This window comes from Ovis aries, chromosome 5, assembly GCF_016772045.2.
Source record: "Ovis aries strain OAR_USU_Benz2616 breed Rambouillet chromosome 5, ARS-UI_Ramb_v3.0, whole genome shotgun sequence".
NCBI classification, from domain to species: domain Eukaryota; kingdom Metazoa; phylum Chordata; class Mammalia; order Artiodactyla; family Bovidae; genus Ovis; species Ovis aries.
This window is the reverse complement of record NC_056058.1, coordinates 19,971,733-19,996,194: the sequence shown is the minus strand read 5'-3', so window position 1 is coordinate 19,996,194 and position 24,462 is coordinate 19,971,733. Positions and strand designations below refer to the sequence as shown.

Here is a 24,462-nt window from a genome sequence, read left to right as displayed (position 1 = left end):
GGCACCTGGACTAAGTGGCCTGAGAAGGAACGGCGGAGACACCTACTTTGGGTTTCGCAATCTCCTTGATCCTCTCAATTTCCTCGTCAGACATGACGTCGTAGTACCTGACGATGTGCGGGCTGTCCCACTCATCCTCCTCTTTGAAGGGGGCGATGAGCAGCTGCGGCACCCTGTTGCCATGGTGATACCTACAGAAGAGCCTCTTCTGCCTTCGGGGGGTCTGGGGAATACAGAACAACAGGCCCTGAACCGAGTGAGTCCTAACCCTCAGTCCCAGACTAGCTGGCTGCAGACACTGGTCTCAAACCCAGTGTCCAGCAGTCGCTCCCTCCCACCTCACCAGACAAGAAAACAAAAGCCCCTCAGTTTGGCTGGCATGAAATGATATGCCACAAATCACGCAAAGGTTCTCCTTTCCCAAGAATACCTCATTTGACAAGTTCGGTGGCAGGGTGTAATTCCTGACCCTTCTCACAGAGACGTGAGTAGGTGAGGAGGGCTTGGGCAGGGGAGACATCTTTCTAGACAGAAGAGCCAGAGGGAGGAAGCAGACACCGGCACAGAGAAGGCCAACAGACTGACTCACATCTGAGCCTCTGTGAGGAAGCACCGGGGTCCCAGGGCTGTCCAAGGCCAGTGATACTTCATACCAAGCTCTAGCAACTTTCTTGTCTTTGCTAGAGATCATGACTTCCGTTGGGGCCCAAGGCACATCAAGTCCCACAGGTTTTCTTAGAACAGTGAGTCAAGCAGAAGCCGGCCTCTTGGGATAGGGAGGGGTGCTCAGCAACAACTCAGAAGACCAAAACTCTGCCTGGGACCTCAGGGAAGACAAGCCTCCTATCCTGTACCTCAGAGAACATCCACATGTCGGCCTCAGCAGATACGACCAAGAATTGAGAAAACCACCTACAGACAGAAAACCGCCTAACACCTTCCTCACATCTGTCTGTCCAGAGCTGAAATCTAGGCCCACTGCCTGGGCCCTGACCCATCCACGTGTCTCACCAGTTTGACACCCTCCCCACGACAGAGGCTCTCGTAGACATCCCTCTCAGGCAGGTAGTCCACAGGCCTCTCGTATATGCCTTGCTGGGCTGCGAGCTCAGCTTCTGTGTGATTCGTTAACATTTTTTCTCTTTCTTCTTCCAACAGCCGTTCAAAGTAGTGCAGATTCCCTCCAGCTCGTTCATGGCTCGGGTCTACAAAAGGAAAGAACATGAAGGAAAAGGAAACCACAAACATCTGTTAGGTCATTCAGAGAAATTATTCTGTAAGCGGTTTTCTCCCCCAGCAGCTCACTTGCACGCAGCATTCTGGCTTCCACAGCACCTAAGCGGGGTTTGCTGGTCATAGAGGAAAAGCCAACAGAGGTTCTCTCCACTCTGGTCAGAGATGAGAACGGAGCAACAAAGCGGGGGGTGGAAGGGATGCTGCGCCACTGATGCAGATCTCCTCTCAGACTTCCCTGGAAATCCTGAGGACACGGGTCCAGAGAAGCAGTCCAGAGTTCTGCCTCCTCCTCCCAACCTGGCTGCATGCTAGCTTCATCCATGCCCTAGAGTCCATCTGCTCCATTACTGGTGAGCGCATCACGCCCTGGCCACAGCGAGAAGGCAGGCTGAAACACCAGCAACAAGAACAGCCACATGACACTCCCACAGCTTTGTCCTATGGGCCTCACGACACGAAGGAGCAAGCCAGGCAGGAGTACTGAGCCACCCCTCAGAGGAGGAAACTGAAGCCCAAAGATGTGAGGAAATTAACGTGAGGTTATTCAGAGGGGGAATCCAGGTGACCCGACTCCCTGTCCAAGGCTCTTACTAACATGACAGAGTCTACACAGCTCTCTTCCCATATCCATCTAACAGACATCCACACTAGCTGGCCTCAGATGCAGGACCCATGAAAAGCAGCAGCAAAAGGAAGCCTTTGCTGGCCAGTGAAATCCCAAACTATGATATCCCAAATATTAATAAGAAGAGGAACAAATAGGTTCTTGAGACACAGTGCTTCTGATCTCCTTCAGTCTAACATCACAGGACACTTAAATGACCAGAGCCATGGCAAGTCCATCAGTTAGACCTCAGGCCTCTAATACCAGGTCAGGTAACTGTCACTGCAGCAACACTGAAATACAGCTTGCCTCTCGAGCTACTGTGGACGCAATAAAGGCTCCACCCTACAGAGCAGCAGATAGACTGCAACCCTGGATCCCCATTTATAAATGGAATAGAAATCGATATGCAGGCCTGAGTGGATCCATCAGTGACTGGGCAAGGGTTAAGGCCAGAACCGAGGTAGGTAAAGAGCAAGCTGGCAGCTAGCCTGGGCCTGAAGGCAGCAAAGGATTGGTCGCCGGCTAGGCAACTGGTCAGACTGGCTTGGTCCCTGACAGGAGCCAGCCCTGCCACCTCCCCATCTGCACCTGACCTTCCCCCAGAGGCTCCTTACCCAGGGAGAGCAGGCGGCGGGTGAGCTCCACAGCACGGTGCAGGTCACCCAGCTGGAAGACAGCGTAGCTCAGATAGTCCAGCACCTGGGCCTTGGTTGTGGTGGCCTCCTCCCCAGCATCGAGCTGCTTTAGCACCTGTTCCATCCACAACACTGTGTGGTAATAGTCGCCTTCATTGTAGGCCGAGCGGCCCATCCCAAAGCAGTCATCCACACTCAGCACGGCCTGGTACTTGGTTCCTGCAGCCGGAGAGGCATGTAGTCAGGCTCCAAAGGGCCTCTGGGTTAGGGAGAGAGATTTCCCCCATTGTGGGAGCCTGGGCCCCTGCGAGGTGGGGGCGTCACCCCAGCAGAGGCCCACTAGGATTTCAGACCACACACCTCCAAGGGCCATGAGTCCAGAAAGCACAGCCATGCTGGCCCTGTCTCTGGCTGGGGTGCACAGCCTGTCTCCTATCCTCAGACTCCCCTCCTTCCAAGTGGGAAGGGGCCTTTATTATGGAGGAGCCCAGGATACCCAAGAAGTAGTGCTCAGGAGAGTAAAAAGGTCCTGCGTGCCTCACAGGAGATGTCTGCAAGGTAGCTGACCATTTGAGACTGGAAGTTTAGAAAAAATAACTTGAATATAAAAAACAGAACTGAGGTGGCAGGTAAAGCCATGGATGAAGATAAATGCTTCCAGAAATAAGTGTCAGGAAAGAGAGACACAGTAGTTGAGGCCAGGGCCCCAGAGACCACCTGTACAGAAACAGTGGAGTGAATAACACTGAGAAGTACCTAAGAGGCAGAAGAAATGGAACAGGAGGGGCCCGGCAGATGCCAAGGGAGGGCAAGAAATAAGACTGCAATGCCAGCTTTGACCACTAGGCGGTGGGGCCCTTCAAAGGGAAAGTGTTCGTCACTCAGTCCTGTCCCACTCCTTGTAACTCCATGGACTGTAGCCGCCAGACTCCTCTGCCCACGGAAATCTCCAGGCAAGAATATTGGAGTGTGTAGCCATTCCCTTCTCCAGGGGGGTTTCCCAACCTAGGGACTGAACCCAGGTCTCTCACACTGCAGGCAGATTCTTTACCGTCTGAGCCACCAGGGTGGGGCCCTTGGTTAAGTCAATTCCGCAGGTCCTCTGACCATAGGTCATCTGCTGTTGGTTCACGCTGGAAGTGACCATGAAGAGAGTTTCAAGTCAAGAAGGAGATGTGATGTGTAAGCTATGGGGAGATGCAGGGTTTAACCTGTGACCCTCCTGGAAAGCAAAGGAACTTCCCTACAAAACCATTAATAGCAACCCAGGCATGGCTAACAGTGGAGAGTTGTCTCAGAGTGGGCTCTTTCTGCCTGATATCCAAGATGCCCAGAATGAAATCCCTGCTGCCATGGTTGGCTTCAGGGGCTGCTCACCAGGATGGCTCAGGAACAGACAATGTAGGACAGGATAGGAAAACGGGGAAAATAAACACCAGACAGAGTTAGCAGGAAGACCATGGATGGGAGAAGGGAGGCATCCTTGAGTCCTTGTTCACTCTCCATGAACCTCCAGATCTCTGGCTCTGTGGGTGCAGGAACTCAACACTGATGGAGGCAGCATAACACAGGTGAGCCGGTTGGACAGAGCAAGGCCTGTGTGGGCCTACCTATGGCACCCAACAGCTGTGTGACTACGGGCAAGTTACGTAGCCTCTCTGATTCTTGGTCTGTTACCTCTAAAAAGAGATAATGCCATCAATTTTAGAGGACTTGTGCCAAGAATTCAAGAAGACAATGTCACATGAAAATGTCTCCTATGAGTCCTTTGAGTGCAATAAACAGTAGCTATTACCATATATCTCACAGATACCAAGAATGTCAAGAATGGCTCCCAAACACTCAGTATCTTTCCCAGAAACCAGTGTGAAAGTCTGCTCTCTGGAGAGTGCTCTCGGGAGAATACCAGCTGAGCTGAATGCTGAAGGGCCATAAAGGTAAACCTGCAGAGTTTGTGGGATGAACAAAGAAGCCAAGCAGTGGTGAAGCTTAGTACAACGGGCAAGGAGGCCAGGGAGACGGTACCACGCAGGACCGCAAAGACCACGTGTTAAGAGGAATTTGGATTTAGCCCTAAAAGTAAAGCACTGTGAACAGGGTCCCCTGGAGAAGGTGCTTAGGGAGACACCAGGTAGGAACAGCATCCACCCCTCACTGCCCCTCCAGGATACACACGGGGCTGTTACTGAATGTGAAGGGTCAATGCCTGGCTCTGGCTCCTTCTTCCCACCAACCATTCTCATAACTATAGGGTGAACGGATCCTGCAGGTGCCTCAAGCCACCTTCTCTCTCTGGCCTCCTGGCCTTATCCAAAATCTGACTGAGTGAGGATTAAGGAGACATCCCCAATCTTCCTGTTGGCTCCCTGGGCTTCCCAGTGCCAAGGCTCTGACTAGCCAACAACACAGGTCCTCCCTCTCCTACACACCGTGATTCCCTCTGCTGCGCCTCCTACAGGGTCCCCACGGGTGAGGGAGCCTCCAAGATCTACCAGAGTCTAACTGAATCCCTGGGTTTATTGCCCTTTAATAACCAAACCCCTACACATCTTCTTATAAACATACTGAGGTAGCCAGTTGAATTGAAACAGGGCCTGTAAAAGAAATGAGAGAGAGAGGTGCCAAAAGAGAAACAGCTGAGATCAGTGTCCCAGAATTCAAAGGAGGGGAGAATATCAGGAAGAATCAGGCAATTAATATGCTGAACGCTAGTGAAAAGCTAAAGAACATTTGGCCTGAAACCTGTCTACTCGCTTTACCATCCAAGTGGCCCCTGGTGATCTTGCAGGGGCAGAAGGAGGCCAGACTCTGTGTGTTCAGGAGGACACAGGAACCAAGGAAACAGGAAAAGAGTGTAGATGACTATCCAGCTGCCTAACCAGGAGGGAGAAGAGATCGATCAGCAGCAGAGACTGAAAGGGGCCTGGGATCCTGAGGCAGGAGTATGTAAGATGAGCAGGAACAGAGGTTTCCAAGATGAGCCCAGGGGGAAGAGTCCAGAGAGGTGGACACAGAAGAAACAGGGGCAGAGACTGTAACTGAGGGTACACAGGCCACGGGACAACGAGTTCCAAGATCAGTCCTGGGTGAGAGGACCCTGGAAGGTGGGAACGGAAGTGGGTCTGGATACAGTCCTGACAAGGAGGTCCTGAGCAGCAGCCTTGGCATTCCCTGAGCTGAGAGAGGGGAGGCCTGGGCTAGAGGGAGGTGGCAGGGGAGGGGCTGAGGGGAGGCAGCTGTCAAAGACTAAGGGACTGGCACCAACTGGAAACAGAGAGAACCACTGACGGTGACGGTGACGGTGACGGTGCCCATGAGGGTAGAGACCACGAGTCAGCAGTGGCTCCAGCCCTGCCCAGACACCATAGTAGACTACACGCGCTGGACAGGCTTTGTCTGGAGTGGTGAGTTACCTGGAAGTTCCCCTTTGGAAATTGTATCTGGGTCCAGTTTGTATGTGTCCTGAAGTCTCATCAAGGCCTTGGCGGCTCCTGTTTCGTCTTCATCAGTGGGGAAGAACTGTCGCTGCACTGACAGGTTTGCAATGAAATCTTCCAAAGGAGAGAGTGAGAACAAAAGGTTACCTCCATCCAGGAACAGAATTTCACCTGGAACCGGACAGGCACCCACAGGAGGGTCTCTGGCTAGCGCAATTCCTTGCCCCTTCTCATGAGGGCCGTTTCCCCTTTCTCCAGGAAGCCCTTCCTAGCGGCTCCAGTTCAGGGAGACGTCTCCTTTCTTACTCCTCACTGTACCAACTGCCTGTGCTGCTTATCTGAACTGAACAGAACAGCCCCCGCATACCAATTAACATGTGGGAGTCTGAGATCCAAGGGTCTTGGATCCAAAGCACTCAGACAGACCTGGTGGAGACAGAAGGGACAGAGAGGGTAACTGACTGGGACACAGGAAAGGACTAAGGGAGGACCTGCTGACCACTCAGCAGAAAACAAATCACACGGTAAACCTTGACCTAGGATTATGAGGCTGGCCAGGTAATCACAGCTTCGTGGCCCACATCTCAGATGGAGGAGCCCAAGGGACAGAAGAGAGCCCAGCTGGCCACTCATTACTGACCACTGGTCCTAATCATCCAGAAAGGTAATGACGACAGTCCTGGAGGTGTATGGTGCTCTCCCCTCACCAAGATTAGGGATTAGAGGATCATCTGAGCAGGCCAAGTACTGAGATGGGTCGCACATGCCCTGTTGTGCTTGATTCCCCCGCCAGACCATACCGGCCGGCTCTGCTTATTAGGATAATTCCTGCCACTCCAACTCACACTGAGCTCAGGGCATGAGCTCCCTGACTGTGGTGCTCAAGACCGCAGCCCGGAGTCTGGGAGAGCCCTAACCACAGACGCAACCAAGGAAGCTATTCTGTGACTCCAAGACCCAGCTGTAAAGCAAGATATACATGTCCTGCAATCTCAGGACTCCCAGTGGGGGCCAGGCTCTCCCATGCTGATTTAGGGGCTTCAACTGTGCTCAGGAGCTGAGAATTGGAAGGGGAACTCCAAGGCCATTTCTTTTCCTGCTTCTTCCCACAGCACCCACAACCTCAGGCACAAACATCCACTTCTAGCCATGCCTGAGGACCCAGGAGCCAAGATGCTGCAACCTTGTCTCTTCATGGCTGCATGGTCAGGGACACTGAGAGTTTACAATCCAGAGAGAAAAAAATGCTTTCCAGAAAAAGCCACATTGTTAGTGTTATCTCCCTGCCTCCTCACTTCACATTTCAGGAGCAAGAACTCTGAAAGAAAGAGGTAAAAACAACCTATTGCTTTCTGGGGCTGTCCTACCTCCCTCTGGGTAATTACAAGGTTTTCCAAAGGAACCAGATGTTGATGGTGGGGGCTGGGTATAGAGAACAAGACTGGAGAGCAGATCATCATCTGGGCGGGCTCATTCTCCTGCGGTGCAGGCAGAACGGCCAGTTTGGAGCTACAGGCCCAGGCTGGGAGGCAGGGTCTGGGAAAGACAGCCACGGCTTCTGGAGGCAGTGAGCTCACTGGGCACAGCTCCAGCCCGGCTGAGTTCACCAATCCCTCCCTGGAGGCCACTCTGCTCCCGGCCAAGCCAAGCCCATCCCAGTCTGGCCACATGGGCTGAAATGCCTCAGCTTGAGAGACAACGAATCTGAAGTTAATCAGCACTTCCAACTCAGGGAGGAGAGGCAGTGAGTCCGGGGGGCTGGGCCCAAGGCTGGAAGGCCCACCTCCAGGCCTGCCCCACCATCTGCTGCTGAGAGGAAAATATTAGAGCATAGAAAGTACTATCATAGTAAAAGCACTAAGCAGAGTTGAAGTTTTAAAAGAAAAGTTCATACTCTGGCCTGCAAATCCCACTTATGAGAATTGATCATAAGAAAATAATCAGAGTTGGGCACAAAGATAGGGGTAAGATTGCTGATAACTTGGAAACAATTCCATGTCCACTGACGACCATTTTTACACTACATCAGTGTGACATATTACTGCTGCTGCTGCTGCTAAGTCGCTTCAGTCGTGTCCGACTCTGTGCGACCCCATAGACAGCAGCCCACCAGGCTCCCCCATCCCTGGGATTCTCCAGGCAAGAACACTGGAGTGGGTTGCCATTTCCTTTCCAATGCATGAAAGTGAAAAGTGAAAGTGAAGTTGCTCAGTCATGTCCGACTCTTAGCGACCTCATGGACTGCAGCCTACCAGGCTCCTCCGTCCACGGGATTTTCCAGGAAGAGTACTGGAGTGGGTTGACAAACTACTGAGCCAGACATTAAAATCATGTGGCAGAAGAATATTTAAAAAACATACACAGCAGCTGAAAAATTCAAGGAAACAGTGTAAGCTTATGTCACAAATCTGCCAATGGATATGTCTTCTTTCTAAAAGATATGAATGGGAATGAATTTAGAGGAGGCCCACACCCCCACCACTTAGCCCACTTAACCTTTGTTAATTCCTTTGGTCCCTCAAACATTCCCTGGTATGGTTCCATTTTATACACGTGTGAAAAAGACTAGAATTTTAATAGTGATTATCATCAGGCAATTGGATTAAAAACTGTAATTTTCTTATATGATTGTTTTTGTTTTCCAACTTATCTAGAAAAATGTATTACTAAAGCATAATTAGAAAAAAGTCACTACTCCCCACCCCAAAAGGGACACCAAAAGACTAGAAAAAGGCAAGAACTGATTTTTTTTTTCGCCATGCTGTGTGACATGCAGGATCTTAGCTCCCTGACCAGGGATCAAACCCATGCCCCCCTGCAGCAGAAGCACAGAATCCTAACCACTGGACCACCAGGGAATTTCCAAGAACTGATTATTATTAATATCGCAACTGAAAGCAAGGACAGCCAATTGCCAGGTCCCCACAGAGATAAGAGCCACCGGACTGGCAGCTGCTGTTCACACACTGCACGTGCACACCAACATCCTGAACCAGGACAGGCTCAGACCCACACGCCGCAGGCGCAAGCCCAGGGACACACCAGCTCATGCAACCACCTGTTCACAGTCCCTCACCTGCGGCCGAGTTCTGCAGGACAAGGTCCTCCAGTGCAGGCCAGTCCGTGTTTAGCCGCTTCACCAGTTTATAGGCGTTCACAGGGTGGGCCAGGTAGCCCTCAGGGTCAGCAGCCGACTTGCTGGTCAGGGCTTCCATTTTGTCAGCCCAGCTGTGGAACCACAGAAAAAGGTAGACTGACACACCCATTCACGTGGATCTTGACCTCTGGTAATTTTCCTGGTGAGATTCAGGGGATCTCTATCCAGAAAGGAAAAAGCGGTGATCCTCAGCCCACATACTTAGCTACTCTGGGGGACTGGCATGAAGTAAACTCCAGGCCAGGCCCATACTGCCTCCTCAAGGGCTTCCTCTTATGGGCACCCTGGGTGGGTTCCTGGTGGGGGCTCCTGCCACCCTGCCACCCTGGCTCAGGGTGGCTGTGGGGACTTAGGACATCAGACACCTCTTAATCTTGGAGAGCTTGGCTTCCTCCACCAGGATGTACTCCTTCAGGGACTGCACCAGGTCCTTCTCTGCATAAATCAGGTCTGTCATGTGTCCTGCGAGGGAGAGATAAAAGGCCCAGTGAGTGGATGAGGGACATCCAGCTCCCAACCTTCAGGCAAAACACATCAGCACAGAGGCAAGCTGAGCCAGGCGCATGTCAGCTCTCTTGGGGTCATGGAGACCTAGGGCTAAAGGAGGCCTAGGTCCTGGCCCCCAGCTTTAGGAAGAGAGAGGCAGAGGCTCCAAGCGGATAGTAAGTGCACTGAGGACACCTTAAGGAAGAAACCCCGAATCTCGCTCTCCCACTGTCACCCAGCTGGGTCATGTTCCTGGGACAAGGATGTCCTGGGGGCTTCTCTGCTCAGAACCATTCTGTAGTCCAGGAGAAAGGTGGACAGAAATGCCAGGCAGCCCAGGAGCACCCTGCACTTTCCAGGGTGGAGGCCCAGCTGAGACGGCCACCTACCAGGAAGGATATCCAGGTCATCAGGGGTCAGAGGCAGAAACAGCAGCTCTGCAAGCCCGACTCTCCCCAGATCTGGTCAAAACCAGTGGACGAGGCCACCCCACCCTGAAGGAGGACAGGCCTCAGGCAGTGCCATCCGCCGGCACTTGAGCGAAGGGCTGCCCAGGCAGGCGACAGTCCTGTTGGCACATACCAATAGAAGTGAAGAATTCAGCCTGCACGCAGCCCAGGACACCAAGCCAGGCCACCAGCAATGTGGACTCCCAGGGTTTCATGGTCACAGAGGGCAGTGTCTGCAAGGCATTCAGTGACAGTCATTAGATCAACAATGGTAAAAAAACAACTTAGGAGAGGATACATACACACGTGCACATATACAAAGACATTGAAACATGCCAAACTCTGACCCAGCACACAGAAGTTAAGGAAGATAGTCAGGATCACCAGTGGAAAGACACCAGGGTGTAGAACCAGGGATGTGCACTTAATTCTGTCCCCTGCTCTGGGAGGCTGAGTGCCCATGGAAGAGACTCTGCCCTCTCAACTTCCGATAACCACTTACAACATGCGAAGACTAAATGGGGAGGAGGGACAGTCACCCCTGGTTCTAAGGGTCTGTCAGTTCAAGATTCTAACCCAGACCTCTTCTCTGTTTGTCTTTCCTTCCAACACAAGTGCCAGGACAGTGCCCAGTGCTGAGGACCCAGATGTAATACATCGCCCATGGGCAGAAAGAGAACTGGACACAATATGCCCCAGGGGGTCCACACCCAAAACAAGGTGTACAGCAGATGGTCAACCAGAAGAGAAATCAAACTGCTCCGTGCTGGTCTGCACCTGGCCACGGTGAGAGCAGACTGGGCAGACACTGTTCTTCCTGTAGCGAGGCTGCTCGGCAGACACTGTCCTCATGGAGAATCACCATTCGCTAATATTTACTATGCCAGGCACTGAGCTAGGCGCTTGGGATACAAAAATGAATCAGCCACACAGGGCCAAAACCTTAGACTGGGCTGGGCTGCTGACATAAGTTAGAGGCTGTTTTCCCATCAGCCTAGAAATAGCCAGACGCAGCACTGAAGGCAGAAGGCACACCATGGGGCAAGCCCACTGGCAGTGGACCCAAATACACAACGTGAGCTTCAGACATCCTCTCCCAGCTTAGCCACGCGGCCCGGAGCACACAGGAGGAACATCCACCTGAACGCCAGTTCTGCCAGTCCCTCCTCTTCCTGCTCTACTTCAGCCAAGCCCCACTGGAAATTTACTGAGAGAAAACAAGGAAAATAAAGGACATACAAAGGCCTTCCCTCCAAACTGCAAGCCTTATCTAACAGGATTCTAAGGCTGAGCTGACTGCCAGCTCATCAGTTTTTTGCCTGCGATGGCTGACTGGACGCACGCTCACACCCATCATTCCTCACTTCACCCTTCCAGGAGAAATTCCAATCTACTGTGGCTCCTGGGCAGGCTCAGAGAAGCCCAACCACGACCCTAAACCCCAAATGGATTCCTGTGTGAGGAAGAGGGGGGCTTCCCTGGTGGCTCAGCTTGTAAAGAATCTGCCTGCAATGCAGGAGACCTGGGTTCGATCCCTGGGTTGGGAAGGTCACCTTGAGAAGGCAAAGGTTACCCCTTCTAGTATTCTGGCCTGGAGAATTCCATGGCCTTTATAGTCCATGGGGACACAGAGAGCCAGACACGACTGAGCAACTTTCACATGAGGAAGGAGTGTCCCCTTTTGCCCCCTGCCAAATGTATGCAGAGCTGACATCATGCCCATCCGTGCCCTAGGTGTTAGGGGCCCAGAGATACACAGAACAAGACTATTCAGCCCAGAACCTGCTGCAGGGTAGGGAGGATGGACTAAGGGGTCCACTATAGAGTTAGGGCAGTAGAGGAAAGCAAGTCCCTGAGAAGAGGTGGCAGGGCCCAGTCCAGCCCTAAGGGAGAGCCCAGATCCTCCTTTTTCTAGTCATTGATCTGCTCCCAGACCTCAGCACCCTGCATCCACCCCCAGGATTCTAGAAGGCCTTTCTTCTTGCTTACATAAGATCTTTTCTCAGGGAATGAGGTCTGCTCCTCGTACTTCAAGAGGCTTCATCAGCATAAGAGAGCACCTTCTGTACACATCAAGGGAAGAAACAGTAAAAACCCAGAGCCAGGAGGCTGTGTCTGCAGACAATTCAGCCAACTGCCTGTCAGGCTGGGGTGCTGGGAGAATAGAGGCCAGGCAGGAGGCCAGACTACACACGGCTGGAAGTTGAGGGGCAAGGGTCACCGTTTGTCCCCTGTTCCATCACCAGTTGCAGTGGCATGCCTCCTCAGAGATCAGATAACAAACTTAAGGAAGGGAGAAACCTCACTTTTTCTTTCAAATTGGTGATATTGGCCATGGTTCATGCTTTATGGTTCATGCTTTATAGCACTCAGGAAAAAACAGCCAGGTTCCTTCATTACATGAATACCAGCTGTCACTTCTCTGGAATGTGCTATCTGGCTTAGACTGAGACTATCCATGAATCTCAGTCTGGAGGCAGAGCCCAAAGAATCACAGATGGGTTTCTGAGTGACCAAGGGCTTACAAAGTCCTCTTCTGATGAAGGAAGGGGCTGACGACCCTGCTGGCCCAGACAGCTAGGCACTCCCACGCAGCCCCCAGACCACTCAACCTAAACTGCCACCCCATTCAATTTCTCCTGAACACTAATTTGTATTAGGTGTACAAAAGGTCATCTAATCAGGGTCAGGTGGGGAGGCGGCAGCCTCCAAGAAGGACTGCGGGTCCCAATGTGGAAAAAACCAACCAGCTGCATATCCCCCTCCCATCACATACCTATACCAGAGCTTGCTGACGACAGAGTAAGTGGGGGCCTGTGTGCCTGCCAGTGCTGCCAGAAGCCCTCCAGGAACCAACCCTCAGAAATCCACGCTGAATAGGCCTAGAAATGGGCAACACTGAGCCCCCTTTTATGAAAATAAGGTAGCACCAAGCCTGAGCAGAAAACCCATACTGAGTTTTATGTAAGCTGCATCCCAATTCTGGACCATATCTGGCACCCAACGAAAAGGAAAACCTCGCCAAAGATTTGTTCCTGCCAGGAAACTATAACATCAGAAGATGTTACATTTCTTCCATACAATGGATGGTTATGGATTGTGTAGGAATGGATACTGTATGCTTTTTAACACCAAGAGAAGACCAAAGCATCTTGTTAAGTGAGAAAAATAGGCTCCCAAACAATATATACACTATGCTTTAATTTTTATAAGGAATAATTTTTATGTATGGAAATTTACATACGTGCATATACATGTAAGCAGAGAGTCATAAATCTAGTTGGTATCTTGGTGAAATAATTCTATTTTTCTCTTTATGGTTTATTTGTATTTCCTAATCTTTCCATAAGAAGTTCTACGGGAAACTTGAAATATACTTTATATAATATCTAAAATGAGAAGAAAATAAAGCAAGCCCTCTCCAATGGAATCTAAAGAGACCCAGCAGCCTGAGTTGGGACCCCCACAGGGAGGTCCTTCAAAGCTTGCCAACACCCCAGCGACAATAATTTGCCCACCAGGCAACCGGCACTATTTCTAAGCACAGGACGGTTCCAAGACATACAATCACAGGCCCCAGCAAGCCGGCTCTTTGGAAAGGATGTTCACAACGGGGCCAAACAGCCATGAAAAGATGTTTCCAACTGCAAACCAGCAGTGTCCTTAGCTTCTCCCCTTACCTCATCAGGCAGGAACCTATGCCAAGCTCCCAGCTGCAACCCAAATGCAACAGCTTGAGTTTTAACAATGTATTTAACAGTCTAGAGACAGAACATGGGTTTGCCAAGAACAAACAGGTCTCGTTTGGCTCCGAACAAAAGGATGCCTGCCTTCTGCAAAGGGGCAAGATCTGCCTGAACAGGGCTCCCTCCAGTGGCCTTGCCTCCTGGTAGTGTGGCCAACTCTGCACGGCACAGCCAAGAGGACCTGCGTGCTCAACCGAGCAAGAGTTGACAGAGGCTCCAGAGGCCCTACCACCTATGCACATGGATGGCCACTGAGGCCCCTAAGCTGCTCTCCCTGGCACCCCAGGGGAGGGATGAGAGGTGCCTGACTCTCCTCACCTGATATCATGCCTCAACTATCACCCTGATCTGAGCCACCCCTAAGTCCTTCTTACAGCCATACTGGCCCCTGCCTGCACTGGTCTCCCATCTTTATGGCCTCCCTCCCACCTCTGCTCTACAAAGTCACCAGCACAGCTTACTGTATCCCCTCGTTTGGTCTCTCTCTCCCTAAGAACCCTCCAAAGGCTCTCCACTATTCTCAGAATAAAGTCCAAATTCCTTAGCACTTTTTGACTCTGCATGACCTGGCCCTACCGCCCTCTCCAGCCCCATCTCATGACTCCAGATTTCATACCTTCAACAACCACATCACATGAAAAACAGTCTCCTTCACTGAAAACCTAAAGAAGCCTAGGTGTTCCTGCACATCTCTCCTTACGCAGCTGTCCCTCAGGATCCACAAGGGATTGGTTCCAGGAGACCCCACAGACACCAACATCCACAGATGTTCAAGTCCCTTATATACTAGGTATCGTACAGTCAGCCTTCTGCATCGACAGGTGTCACGTCTGCAGGTAGGGAGGTCTGACCGTAGTTTCTCTATCCAGAACCTGGACATGCTGACTTGTACTACCCACGTGGGTACCCTCAAAACCACAAGGTTCCTGCTTCAGTAACTAGACAACGAAGTAGCGGAAAAGGCTGTACAAATCAACATTCAAAAGCCAGCTGGGTTTTCGATCAGAGTCTTGGCAAAGACTCGGCAGTCTAGGCAAGACTAACTTATAAGGAACTATGGGAAAGAAGAAGACCCACACACTGCTATACCGGATGTATCTACAGGACCACCTTGTACTCTCTTGGCCTCACCTGCCTCCTGGGCCACTTGCTCTACCTCAGACCCAGTGAAGGACACTGCGCAGGCTCCAAATCTCAGACTCTTCCTGCAACTTCTAAACGCCAGTGAAGTGCCTTGCTGGCCTCTCTGGGGACTGCTAGAGGGCCTGGGAGTGCAACTGAGGACTAAGCAGGGTTGCGGGGGGTGGGCGGAAATAACTCCTCCTTGGGCAACTGCGACCAATGAAAAACAGAAGCAAGAGGACATCAGCAGATAAATCCCCTCTCCAGGCCTCCACTGAGAAGCAGCAGAGCTCACCCAGAGATGCCCTGCACAGCTGAACAACTAGAGCACCTCTGTTCAGCTGCACTTTTCTTTTCCTTTATACTTGCTATTCTGCAACTGTACCTTCTAACAAAGCATCAAGTACTTAAGATCTGTTTTCTGAGAACTAGGTTAAGCTAATCACTATTCATGTTTCCAAAAATCTTTCACTTCTACCATCTAATCCTCACCAGAACTTTGTAAACTAGACAGATTTTCATCCCCATTTCAGATAGAGATATGTAAAATACATAACTGAAACTGCTCAACTCACATGCTACAGTAAATCAATGGCAGAGCTCAGACTCAAAGCCAAAACATATATTCCACTATTTATTGCTGCCTTCAATCCTACTCAGTAACATCTGTTGCCATATAGCATCCTAAGGACTTCCCAAAAGGAAGAGCCACACTTTGGCCTACCAGAACAGGCTTGCCCAAGTCAAAGACTTTACTGTGATTCACAAAGCAGCTTTATGATACCCATGGCTGGATCCCACCAGAAGGCAGAGAGCAACATGGGCTCAGAAAGATAAAACATGGTGCCTCCAGTTCAAGTGAGCAGTCAGTCCTGCCCAGACATCACCGCACTCACAGATGACCAAGTGGCCCAGCTCAGGACAAGACAATATAGTCGAGCAGGAACACCAACCCTGGAGTCAGATAGTCCCAGAGTTAAAACTCAGCTCCACAATCACTTCCAGGTTTCAGAACCTTAGACAAGTTACAGTCTAAGGAGTTACAGTTCCAAGTTACAGTCTTGGAGCCTCAGTTTTCCCATCTATTTAACAGTGGTAACATCTCATAGGGCTGTTCTGAAGACTGAATGTGCTGACAGATGTCAGTGGGCAGCCTAGCACCAGGCACAACTTCCACCAGTCATCAGCACCAAGGGCAGTAGAGGAACGGCAACAGACCTGAAGCCGCTGACCCCTGGAGAGAAAGAAGGTCCAGCCTATGAGACAGTGAAGACGAAAACGAAACAGAAATCGGAGAACCTCCATGTCCCAGGAGTGTCAAAGGAGATTCAGGAGAGGGTGGAGTCAGGCCTAAAGCAGCACACTGACCGTCGGGAAGCTAACTTTGAAAACTGGCCAATCACTGGCTCTCTCACCAAGGAAGGAAAGTTCTCTGGCAAAAAAACAGGTGACCGGATCTACACTCTGGAATCTCACCTATTTCTATGTCTCTGACCTGCACACTCTGAGTTCCTACAAATACCAGGTCTCAGGATCACGGCCACACCCTGGGCCCTCAAGAGTGCCAGGTACAGAGCAGGGTATATTCTAGCAAACACTTCCTGAAACGTCTAGAGCAGATACTGGTCTGTGATCAGAGTCACATCCAGTGAGCTGGAGAATTCACTACCCAAACATCTATAACCCTCTGCCCTGAAATGACACCACTTAAACACATGCTTTCTCCTAGATCTCCAAGAAGTCTAATCCAGACTTTTCAGCCCCTCTGCTCCTTCTGAGAATAAAAACGATATCCCTCATTCCACATCCGCAGCTCAAACCCAGTGACCACAGGGGCTACCAGCCCTCTCTGCTCAAGAACAGACTCATGTCCCACCCTGGTGCACTTCAAAAGTCCAAAAAAATTGCTAGAGTTTTCGAAGTTTAACTCTCACTCCAGCACCCTGTCTGGGCTTGCACGTGCCTGCATCACACCATTTCCTGCCAACCTCCATCTGCATAAAATTAAACTTTCTACAGATCCCAGGAGCCAGGGACACACCCAACAGCGCAACGCACACCATGGCCAGCGTGGCCACACACTGGCCAAGGTCTTAACATCCAGTCTCAGGCCCTCCCAAGGATGTGGGAGGGCAGAGTCAAAAAGGGAGGTTCTCTCAGGAAATGAGCAGACCCTAGATTTGCTACCCAACTCATTCCTCAGGGCTGTACCCATGCAGTCGCTCCTCATGAGCGCTCACACTCTGAGCTCCTCCCTGGCATGTGACCAGCTGCCAGCCTGAAGCAGCAATCTCAGAGAGATTATGAGCTACCCATGGGCAAGGATTATAGCACCATCATTGTCTCCTCTCCCTCCTCCCTCATTCCAGCCCCAGGCACACTTTAAGCAAAAGCCCAGTACACAGGAGATACTCCAGGAATGAACAGAGATCGGCCAGGCTAAAACAGTGACAAAGCAGGCACTCTCTGGGGTACACCATTTCAGAGCACTGGACAGGATAGAAGGGCCTATCATAAGCCACAGACAATACTCAGTTGCCACCATGTCTGCCTGCAGATCTCTCAGAGAACTAGGGTGGCCGAGTATGACAGCATCTCTGGGATGAGGCCCCCAGCCAACTCACCCCATCTTTGCAACGTGGCTTCCTTCGCTGGGACACACAGTGGACAGAGTTGGCCGTCTACAAATGAGGCTCAAGAATAAAAGGATTCAAAGCCCAAATATCCTATGAGTAGGGAGAAGTGAACAGAGAGGCTGGACCTGGAAGCCCAGAACAAAGTGAGAACCTGCACCCTGGAAGCTTCAGAGACTCTCTGAGCACAAGCCAAAGGAAACCACGGTTCATTGAACAGAGAATTAAATCATGGAATCTGCTATCCCAGATATGACGTGGGCAGCAGCTTGCAAAACCGTCCTCTAAATTCTTAGGGGGACAGTGGATCTCTGCAAAATCAGGAACATCTGAGAATGCCCTAAGCTGCAAAGCAATGTTCCCCAACTCTTGATCTCAGGGCCAGGATCTCCTCCAGAAGGGCTGAGGTTGTTGAGCTTCAGACGGTTTACATCAAGCAGCACAAGCCTCAGGTATCACTCTACAGCAGAAGACACCAGCCTCAGCCTTGGGAGGGACTTTGATATTCTTCTCCATCTGAAAGGTGTCAATTAGAAAACAGAGACCAGGGGCCTCTGCCCTGGAAAAGGAAACTTCCTGCATCCACATTCATGCTGCAAGGATTCACTGAGCACCCTCCACATATAGGACACAATACCAGGCACTATCTTCTCACTTGAGCTCTCTGGACAGGGTCTCTATGCAGCTATCCACTAAAGCGTCCCTTCCCCCATTTCCTTGCTTCCTCTAGAGTGCCCAGGTCAGCTTCCATTCACACAGGCTATTCCTCTGTCTGGGTTACCCTTTATTCAACCTTCATCTGACGACTCCAGCTCATGGGTCACCTCCTCCAGGAAGTCCTCTGGCCTGAAGCATCCTGTCCTCTACCAAGTACCCACAGTCCAGTGCTCCCTCTGAGCACAGCACTCACCACACTGACCGGGGCCTGGCCTTTCCTGGTCTCCAGTCCGCGTGCCCCACTAGGCCAGCAACTCCTTGCAGTTTCTGATAACACTGAAGGGTTCGTTTCTTGAATTAGTTAACTAGTTACAAGTCTCCGCGGCTACTGAGGCAAAACTGGAGAGAAGAAAAAAAGAAACTTTTATCATCCAATAGCCTGTCTTAACGGGAACCAAACAGGATCAAGGCTACAGACTCCCAAGCCTCTGGATGGAGGAGGGTGGACCTAACACCAAGCGGCCCCTAGAGGCCTGCCCGGCGCCCCTGCCTCCTCCAAGCTCCGGGTGCCCTGGGGCCGGGCCGCCCCTTCCCAGGAGCCTGACCCTCGGGGCGGCCACGCTCCCCACCCGGTCCGGCCGCCCCGAGGGGACCGGCAGGAAAGGCGCCGCTGACCTCACCGCCCATAGCTCGGGGAGGGGACTCGGCGGCAGGACAGGAACCCACGCGGGTGCAGAAACAGGGCGGAGGGCGCGGGGCTGCGGCCCGGACAGCGCGACCCCCGGCCCCCAGCTGCCGGCCCCGCGCGGGCAGAAGGTTCGGCCCGGTGACCCCGGCCGGTACCAGAGCCCCGCGGCTGCCAGGCAGGCGGGACGCTCACCCGAACACGCGCCGCTCCCGGCGTTTCCAGAACCTCCCGCGGCGGCGCCGGGCCCGCTCGGCACCTCCTCCTGGGCGGCTCCGCCTCCCGCCGCTGCCGGGCTCCGCCCGCTTGAGCCGCAGCCACGTCCCCACCTCCCTCTCCCTCCGGGCTCCCTACCTCCCGCCCGCCCCCAGCCCCGCTCCCACCAGCACCCCCCGCGCGTCCCAGGCCCCCGGTTCCGCGCCCCGACAGCCTCAGCCAGGGGGCGCCACCGCCGGCGACCCCCGGGAAGACCCGGGCCGCCCGGCCGCGGGGCAGCGGGGAGCAGGGAGCGGGCCCGGGACCCGGCGGGGGCCGGCCGCCCTCGCCCTTCATGCGGCCGGCCGCTCGCCGCACGTACGCGGCGCCCGCCTCCCCTCGGCGCTCCCTTGTGGGGCTCTGCCCGCCCTCCTCCCCCGCCCCCTGGGCGGCTAGAGAGGCGCGCGCCACCGGAGATTAGTGCGGTGGGGGGAGCATCCCTGGATGCTGGCCGACTCCCCTGGCCCCAGCTCAGGCCCGTTTCCTCGGTGGTCCTGCTGGATATACCGCTCCTACCCTCGCCTCCCCATCATCACCATCAGGTGACTGGGAGGTGGGGTCACCCGGCCCTGGAGCTGGATTATCAGGGGTTATCAGGGAAGGGGACAGTGGAGAAGGACCTGAAAAAGATCTAGGATCCACCTTCAGGACCAGGTTCCCAAAGGGATTCAGGCTGTCCCCAGCTCCTGGATCCGGCACTCCCGGTGATGAAATGTGTGGCTGAATAGGTTGATGAGAGGGGAGACCATCAAAGGCTGGTCAAAGCGGGGGGAGCGGGGCGGAGGGAAGGGGGCCACATTGGAGTCAACCTTTGTTTTTCCCAAGCCCTTATATACAATAAGGGCCAAAAATAGTGGACGCCACTTTCAGCCAATCCAGCGTGGGAGAGGGAGTGAAGGCAGGATGCTGCAAATCTAGGCCTGAACTAGCGGAGGCCCTGGCCACAGAGCAGGTTCCCACGCCTGTTCTGTGAACCTTTCTGCTCATGAATGAGGGGAAACACTGTCTGAGAATCTCATCAGGGAGCTAGCCCGGAGTGGGAGGTGCCCAGCCTCCGCCCAGACCAGTGTGGGGATATTCCCTGTTAGCACACTGTCCAGGCTGGCAGCCCAGACCTGGGGAAGGCCTGAGCACACACAGAAATACACACAGCACACGTAAGACACGGAGTGAACCACTGTTCTGGCCTTCCTCAGCCACCAGCTCATCTCCCCAGAGCTCAGCTAAAACCAGAGAGACTTTCCTGCCTCTACCCGACCCCGTTATTCCACGGGGAGCCTCCCTCTGTTTGCCCAGGTCCTCCCATCCATCCTCTCCCCCTTCTCAGGAGCTTGCTGGATGGATTATCCCCTCTCTATCTTGAATGTTCAACCTCCTCCTCTCAAATGGCTCCACCCCTTGACTATAAATATTGACAGGCCTTGGGACCTCCTTAGTGGTCCAGTGGCTAAGACTCCACACTCCCAGTGCAGGGGGCCCAGGTTCAACCCCTGGTCAAGGAACTAGATCCTGTGTGCTGCAACTAAGACCCAGTGTAGCCAAATAAATAAATAAATATTTTTTAAAATATTTTCAGGCCTCTACTGTGGAAACAGTAAAGGGCTTCCCTTGTGGCTTATCTGGTAAAGAATCTGCCTGCAATGTGGGAGACCAGGGTTCGATACTTGGGTTGGGAAGATCCCCTGGAGAAGGAAAGGCTGCCTACTCCAGTCTTCTTGCCTAGAGAATTCCATGAACTGTATAGTCCATGGGGTCGCAAAGAGTTGGACACAACTGAGCGGCTTTCACTTTCGCTATGGAAACAAAACCGCATTAGACCCCACCAGCTACTGCAGTATCTCTCTCCTTCTCGACCACAGCAAAATTCTCTGAAAAAGCAATCTATCCTCACTTTTCTCCCAAACCTCAGAACCTTGCAGTGGGCCTTCTGTCCCCCTCGCAAGACCAAACAAACTCTCCATAACCTCCAAGTCTAAATTCAACAGCCCACTCTCCTCATTTGACAAAGCCCCCAGCACCACCTGACACCCCAGCAGCCTTTGGTCACTGCCTCCCGGAAACACTCTTGTTCCACACCATCCTCTCTGGCCACGTCTGCCCATTTTCGCCCCAACCTCGTCCCCCTCCCTCCCCATTAGTCAGTAAAGGTTGGGGGTTCCCTAGAGTTCAGGCCTAGGCACTCTACTTTCCTATTCTCTTTCTAGAACTCCTTCCTATACACAGATGAGGCACATTTGTCTCTCTACCCTTGCCCCTGACTTCTGAACTCCAGACTGGCTGCATAGTATACATCTCTGCTGCGTGTCCACAGGTTCCTCAGTCAAAGCATGCCCAGCGTGGAGTTCACGCTCTCTCCCCTCCTCCTGCTCCACGCCTCTGGTACTGCCTGCCTCACTGGGGAGCCCACCCCACCCCCACCCCCAGTTACCGCACTGGAAGCCTGGGAATCACCCTCAGCACTTCCCTCTTCCCTGGCCCAGGCTGTGTCCTTCCATATCCCGCATCTGTTCAATTCTACCACCTAAATCTCTCTAATCCACTCATTTTTCTCCATCCTCTTTCCTTTTTTTAAGATATGACCATGGGATGCCATCCTTTAATAACTTGGCACAGGCGTCTAAATATCAAAGAGATATATACTTTTAAAAAAAAAGCAAAACATGAGAGTTGCGAATTAGGTTTTATTTGGGGCAAAATGAGGACTGCAGCCTGGGTCTCCATCCTCTCGCCCTTGAATGACAGCAGCAGTTTCCCAGCTGACCGCCCCCTCCATTGCTTCCTCCCCTCTCTCTTCCATACAGTGACCTCCTCAGAATGCAGCTCTGAACCCATCACTTTCAGCTTAGTAAACTGCATTGTTCTCAGGAAAAAAATCCTCAAAGTGACCCATAAGGCCACAAATGGTTTGGCCCCTGCTCACTCCTCTAGCCGCACTGACCTTCCCCTCCAGGCCCTCTAACTGGCCATTTCCCCTCCCCATTCCACTCCCAGGCCTTTGCACATTCTTTTCTTTCTCTCTAGCAAAATGTCCCTCCTCCCCAATTAAATCCTTCAGATCCTCCCAGAAGGAATTTCCTCGCTTCCCTGACCAGGTCAAAACCTCCTATAACAGCCTTTCATGCCCTACATGCTTTGTAACACTTGCAGCAGTTGCTATAGTTGAATGATTGTTTAGTTTAATGTCTGTTCCCCCTGCTCTGCCCCCAGTACACACACACACACACACACACACACACACACACACACACACACACTCACCGCTGGCCTGGGGTCTCCAGGAGTACATAAACAATGTGTGTTGTCAATCATCACATCCTCAGCAGCTAACACAAAACTAGGACTCAATAAATATTTCATGACTACATGAAGGGATGGATGTCTCCTTAAAGCCTTGTCATAAAACTGTAGCCAAAAGGCTGACTGAGGCCCCCACAGAGCCTCAGTGTCCTGGGCCCCACTCATTCCTAAGTGTCTGCTTCTACTCCTCTCCTGTCTCATAGAAGGATACTTACTGTTGGACTTAGGACTCACCTGAGTAATCAGGATGATCTGACTGTCATGTCTGCTTTCTTCACCACTTTGCCTTCCTAGGGAGGGAGGCCGCTTCTGGGCTGTTTATCACTGTGTCTCCAGGTCCAGCACAGAGCCTAGAACCCAGAACCTAGACAGAGAGTAGGAAAGAAAAATACAGGGATGAATCGGACATGCCCCACTAATGTGGCCTCCACAAGCTTCACTAAGTACACCCATTTTGGGTCACTTAATAAATCAAGAGTCATTTTGAGCAGCCATGTCACACCCCCTTCCTCCCAAATCTGCTGTGTAAATAAAGCCACACCTCCCTTCTGATAATGGCTGTATCCTATTCATTTGTGCATTCACTCCACAAACATCTGATGGGCACCAGCTGAGGCCCTGGCTAGGGGTTCAGGGACCATGAAGATCAAAGGGGCTCTGTCTAGTGGGGAAAACTGGCAGGTGAACAGACGCCCACCTAGTCCCAGTCTTAGAGACCCTTCTTGGGCTCAAGATCAGGTGACTGCCACCTTTGACCCCAGCCTGGTTTCATTTGGGGCATCACCAAATGAAACCTTTCCCCTATGCTGTCCCTAAGTGGTAACCCTGGCCAATGGCTCCTCAAAGCAGGCTAGACATGTCTACCCACCACCCCCACCCCAGAGAAGGACCTGGCATCTCTCCAGAGATGACAAAAATATCTGTGCTAGACAGACAGGTAACTGGATGAATGAGAGGGCAAGTGTGATGCAGCCTTTTGCTCTAAACCCAGGGGGTCCGCATCCCCTGAGCCAAGGACCAGTACCGCTCCACACAGCAGAAGGGCGAGGAGTGACGCTTCGTCTGTATTTACAGCCACTCCCTATCGCTCACGTTACCGCCTGACCTCTGTGTCCTGTTAGATTCTCATAGAAGCACGAACCCTACCAAGAACTGTGCATGTGAGGGACCTAGGTTGTGCTTTCCTTATAAGAATCTAATGCCTTATGATTCTGCATTGTGGTTAGTTGTATAATTATTTCACTATATATCATAATGTAATAATAATAGAAATAAAGTGCACAATAAATACAATGTGCTTGAATCATCGCGAAAACATTCCCCTCCCTCATCCATGGAAAAGTTGTCTTCCACAAAACTGGTCCCTGGTGCCAAAAATGCTGAGGACCTCTGCTCTAAGAGGCAGGGGTCTGAAGAGGCATCCTGAGCCTGCCCTGCTCCTGCCTTTCCCCACTCACCTATGATCCCTGACCTGGGAAGCAGGAGGTCTCCCAGACTGCTGATGACCCTTACAGGGCTTGGGAACCACCACAACAGCCGGAAATCTGGCCAGGGTTTATGAGTGCCTGGTCCCTCCGTGGAATTCCCCAGAGCAGCGTTCCTGAGATCAGTGCCACAGAGGGTATTGTGCATGTTGACACACACCTGTACCCTTCAACACGGTCAGCACGCAGCTGGACTTTGGGTCCAAACCTCCTCTCCAGGTTCCTCCCTTTAGGGACCAAGAAAAGACTGGATATATCTTGACTCAAGGCCAGCGAGAGAGGGCCAGAAGTGCAGCTTGAGTGGGGCCACCTAGTGGCGGCCTTGCATGCACGCCAAGTGGCTTCAGTTGTGTCTGACTCTGTGACCCTATGGATTGTATAGCCCACCAGGCTCCTCTGTCCATGGGATTCTCCAGGCAAGAATACTGGAGTGGGTTGCCATGCCCTTCTCCAGGGGATCTTCCTGACTCAGGGATCAGACCCATATCTCATATGTCTCCTGCATGGGCAGATAGGTTATTTACCTTTAGCACCACCCGGGAAGCCCAGTGGTGGCCCTACGGCTTCAGAAATATG

At 52.2% G+C, this 24,462-nt stretch overlaps 1 protein-coding gene across 23 annotated transcripts in view; it reads right to left on the bottom strand.

Annotated features, from left to right (window-relative positions):
* The window catches only part of P4HA2 (prolyl 4-hydroxylase subunit alpha 2), a 70,150-nt gene that overhangs the window by 13,308 nt on the left and 32,380 nt on the right, over positions 1-24,462 (bottom strand). For 5 of the 23 annotated variants that reach the window (XM_042250249.1, XM_004008639.5, XM_060415595.1 and 2 more), the window contains exons 2-10: positions 22,637-22,766; positions 18,419-18,564; positions 10,141-10,240; positions 9,438-9,534; positions 8,992-9,143; positions 5,892-6,029; positions 2,458-2,697; positions 1,012-1,205; positions 47-223 (exon numbers count right to left, since the gene is read on the bottom strand). In XM_042250249.1, the coding sequence (XP_042106183.1) occupies positions 47-223; positions 1,012-1,205; positions 2,458-2,697; positions 5,892-6,029; positions 8,992-9,143; positions 9,438-9,534; positions 10,141-10,222 (1,080 nt within the window). In that variant the 5' untranslated portion in view covers positions 10,223-10,240; positions 18,419-18,564; positions 22,637-22,766. Of the gene's footprint in view, positions 1-46; positions 224-1,011; positions 1,206-2,457; positions 2,698-5,891; positions 6,030-8,991; positions 9,144-9,437; positions 9,535-10,140; positions 10,241-11,996; positions 12,071-18,418; positions 18,565-18,840; positions 19,086-22,636; positions 22,767-24,462 lie in introns of those variants that run through there. The other 18 variants (XM_060415597.1, XM_012178139.4, XM_060415600.1 and 15 more) reach the window with 9 other exon arrangements.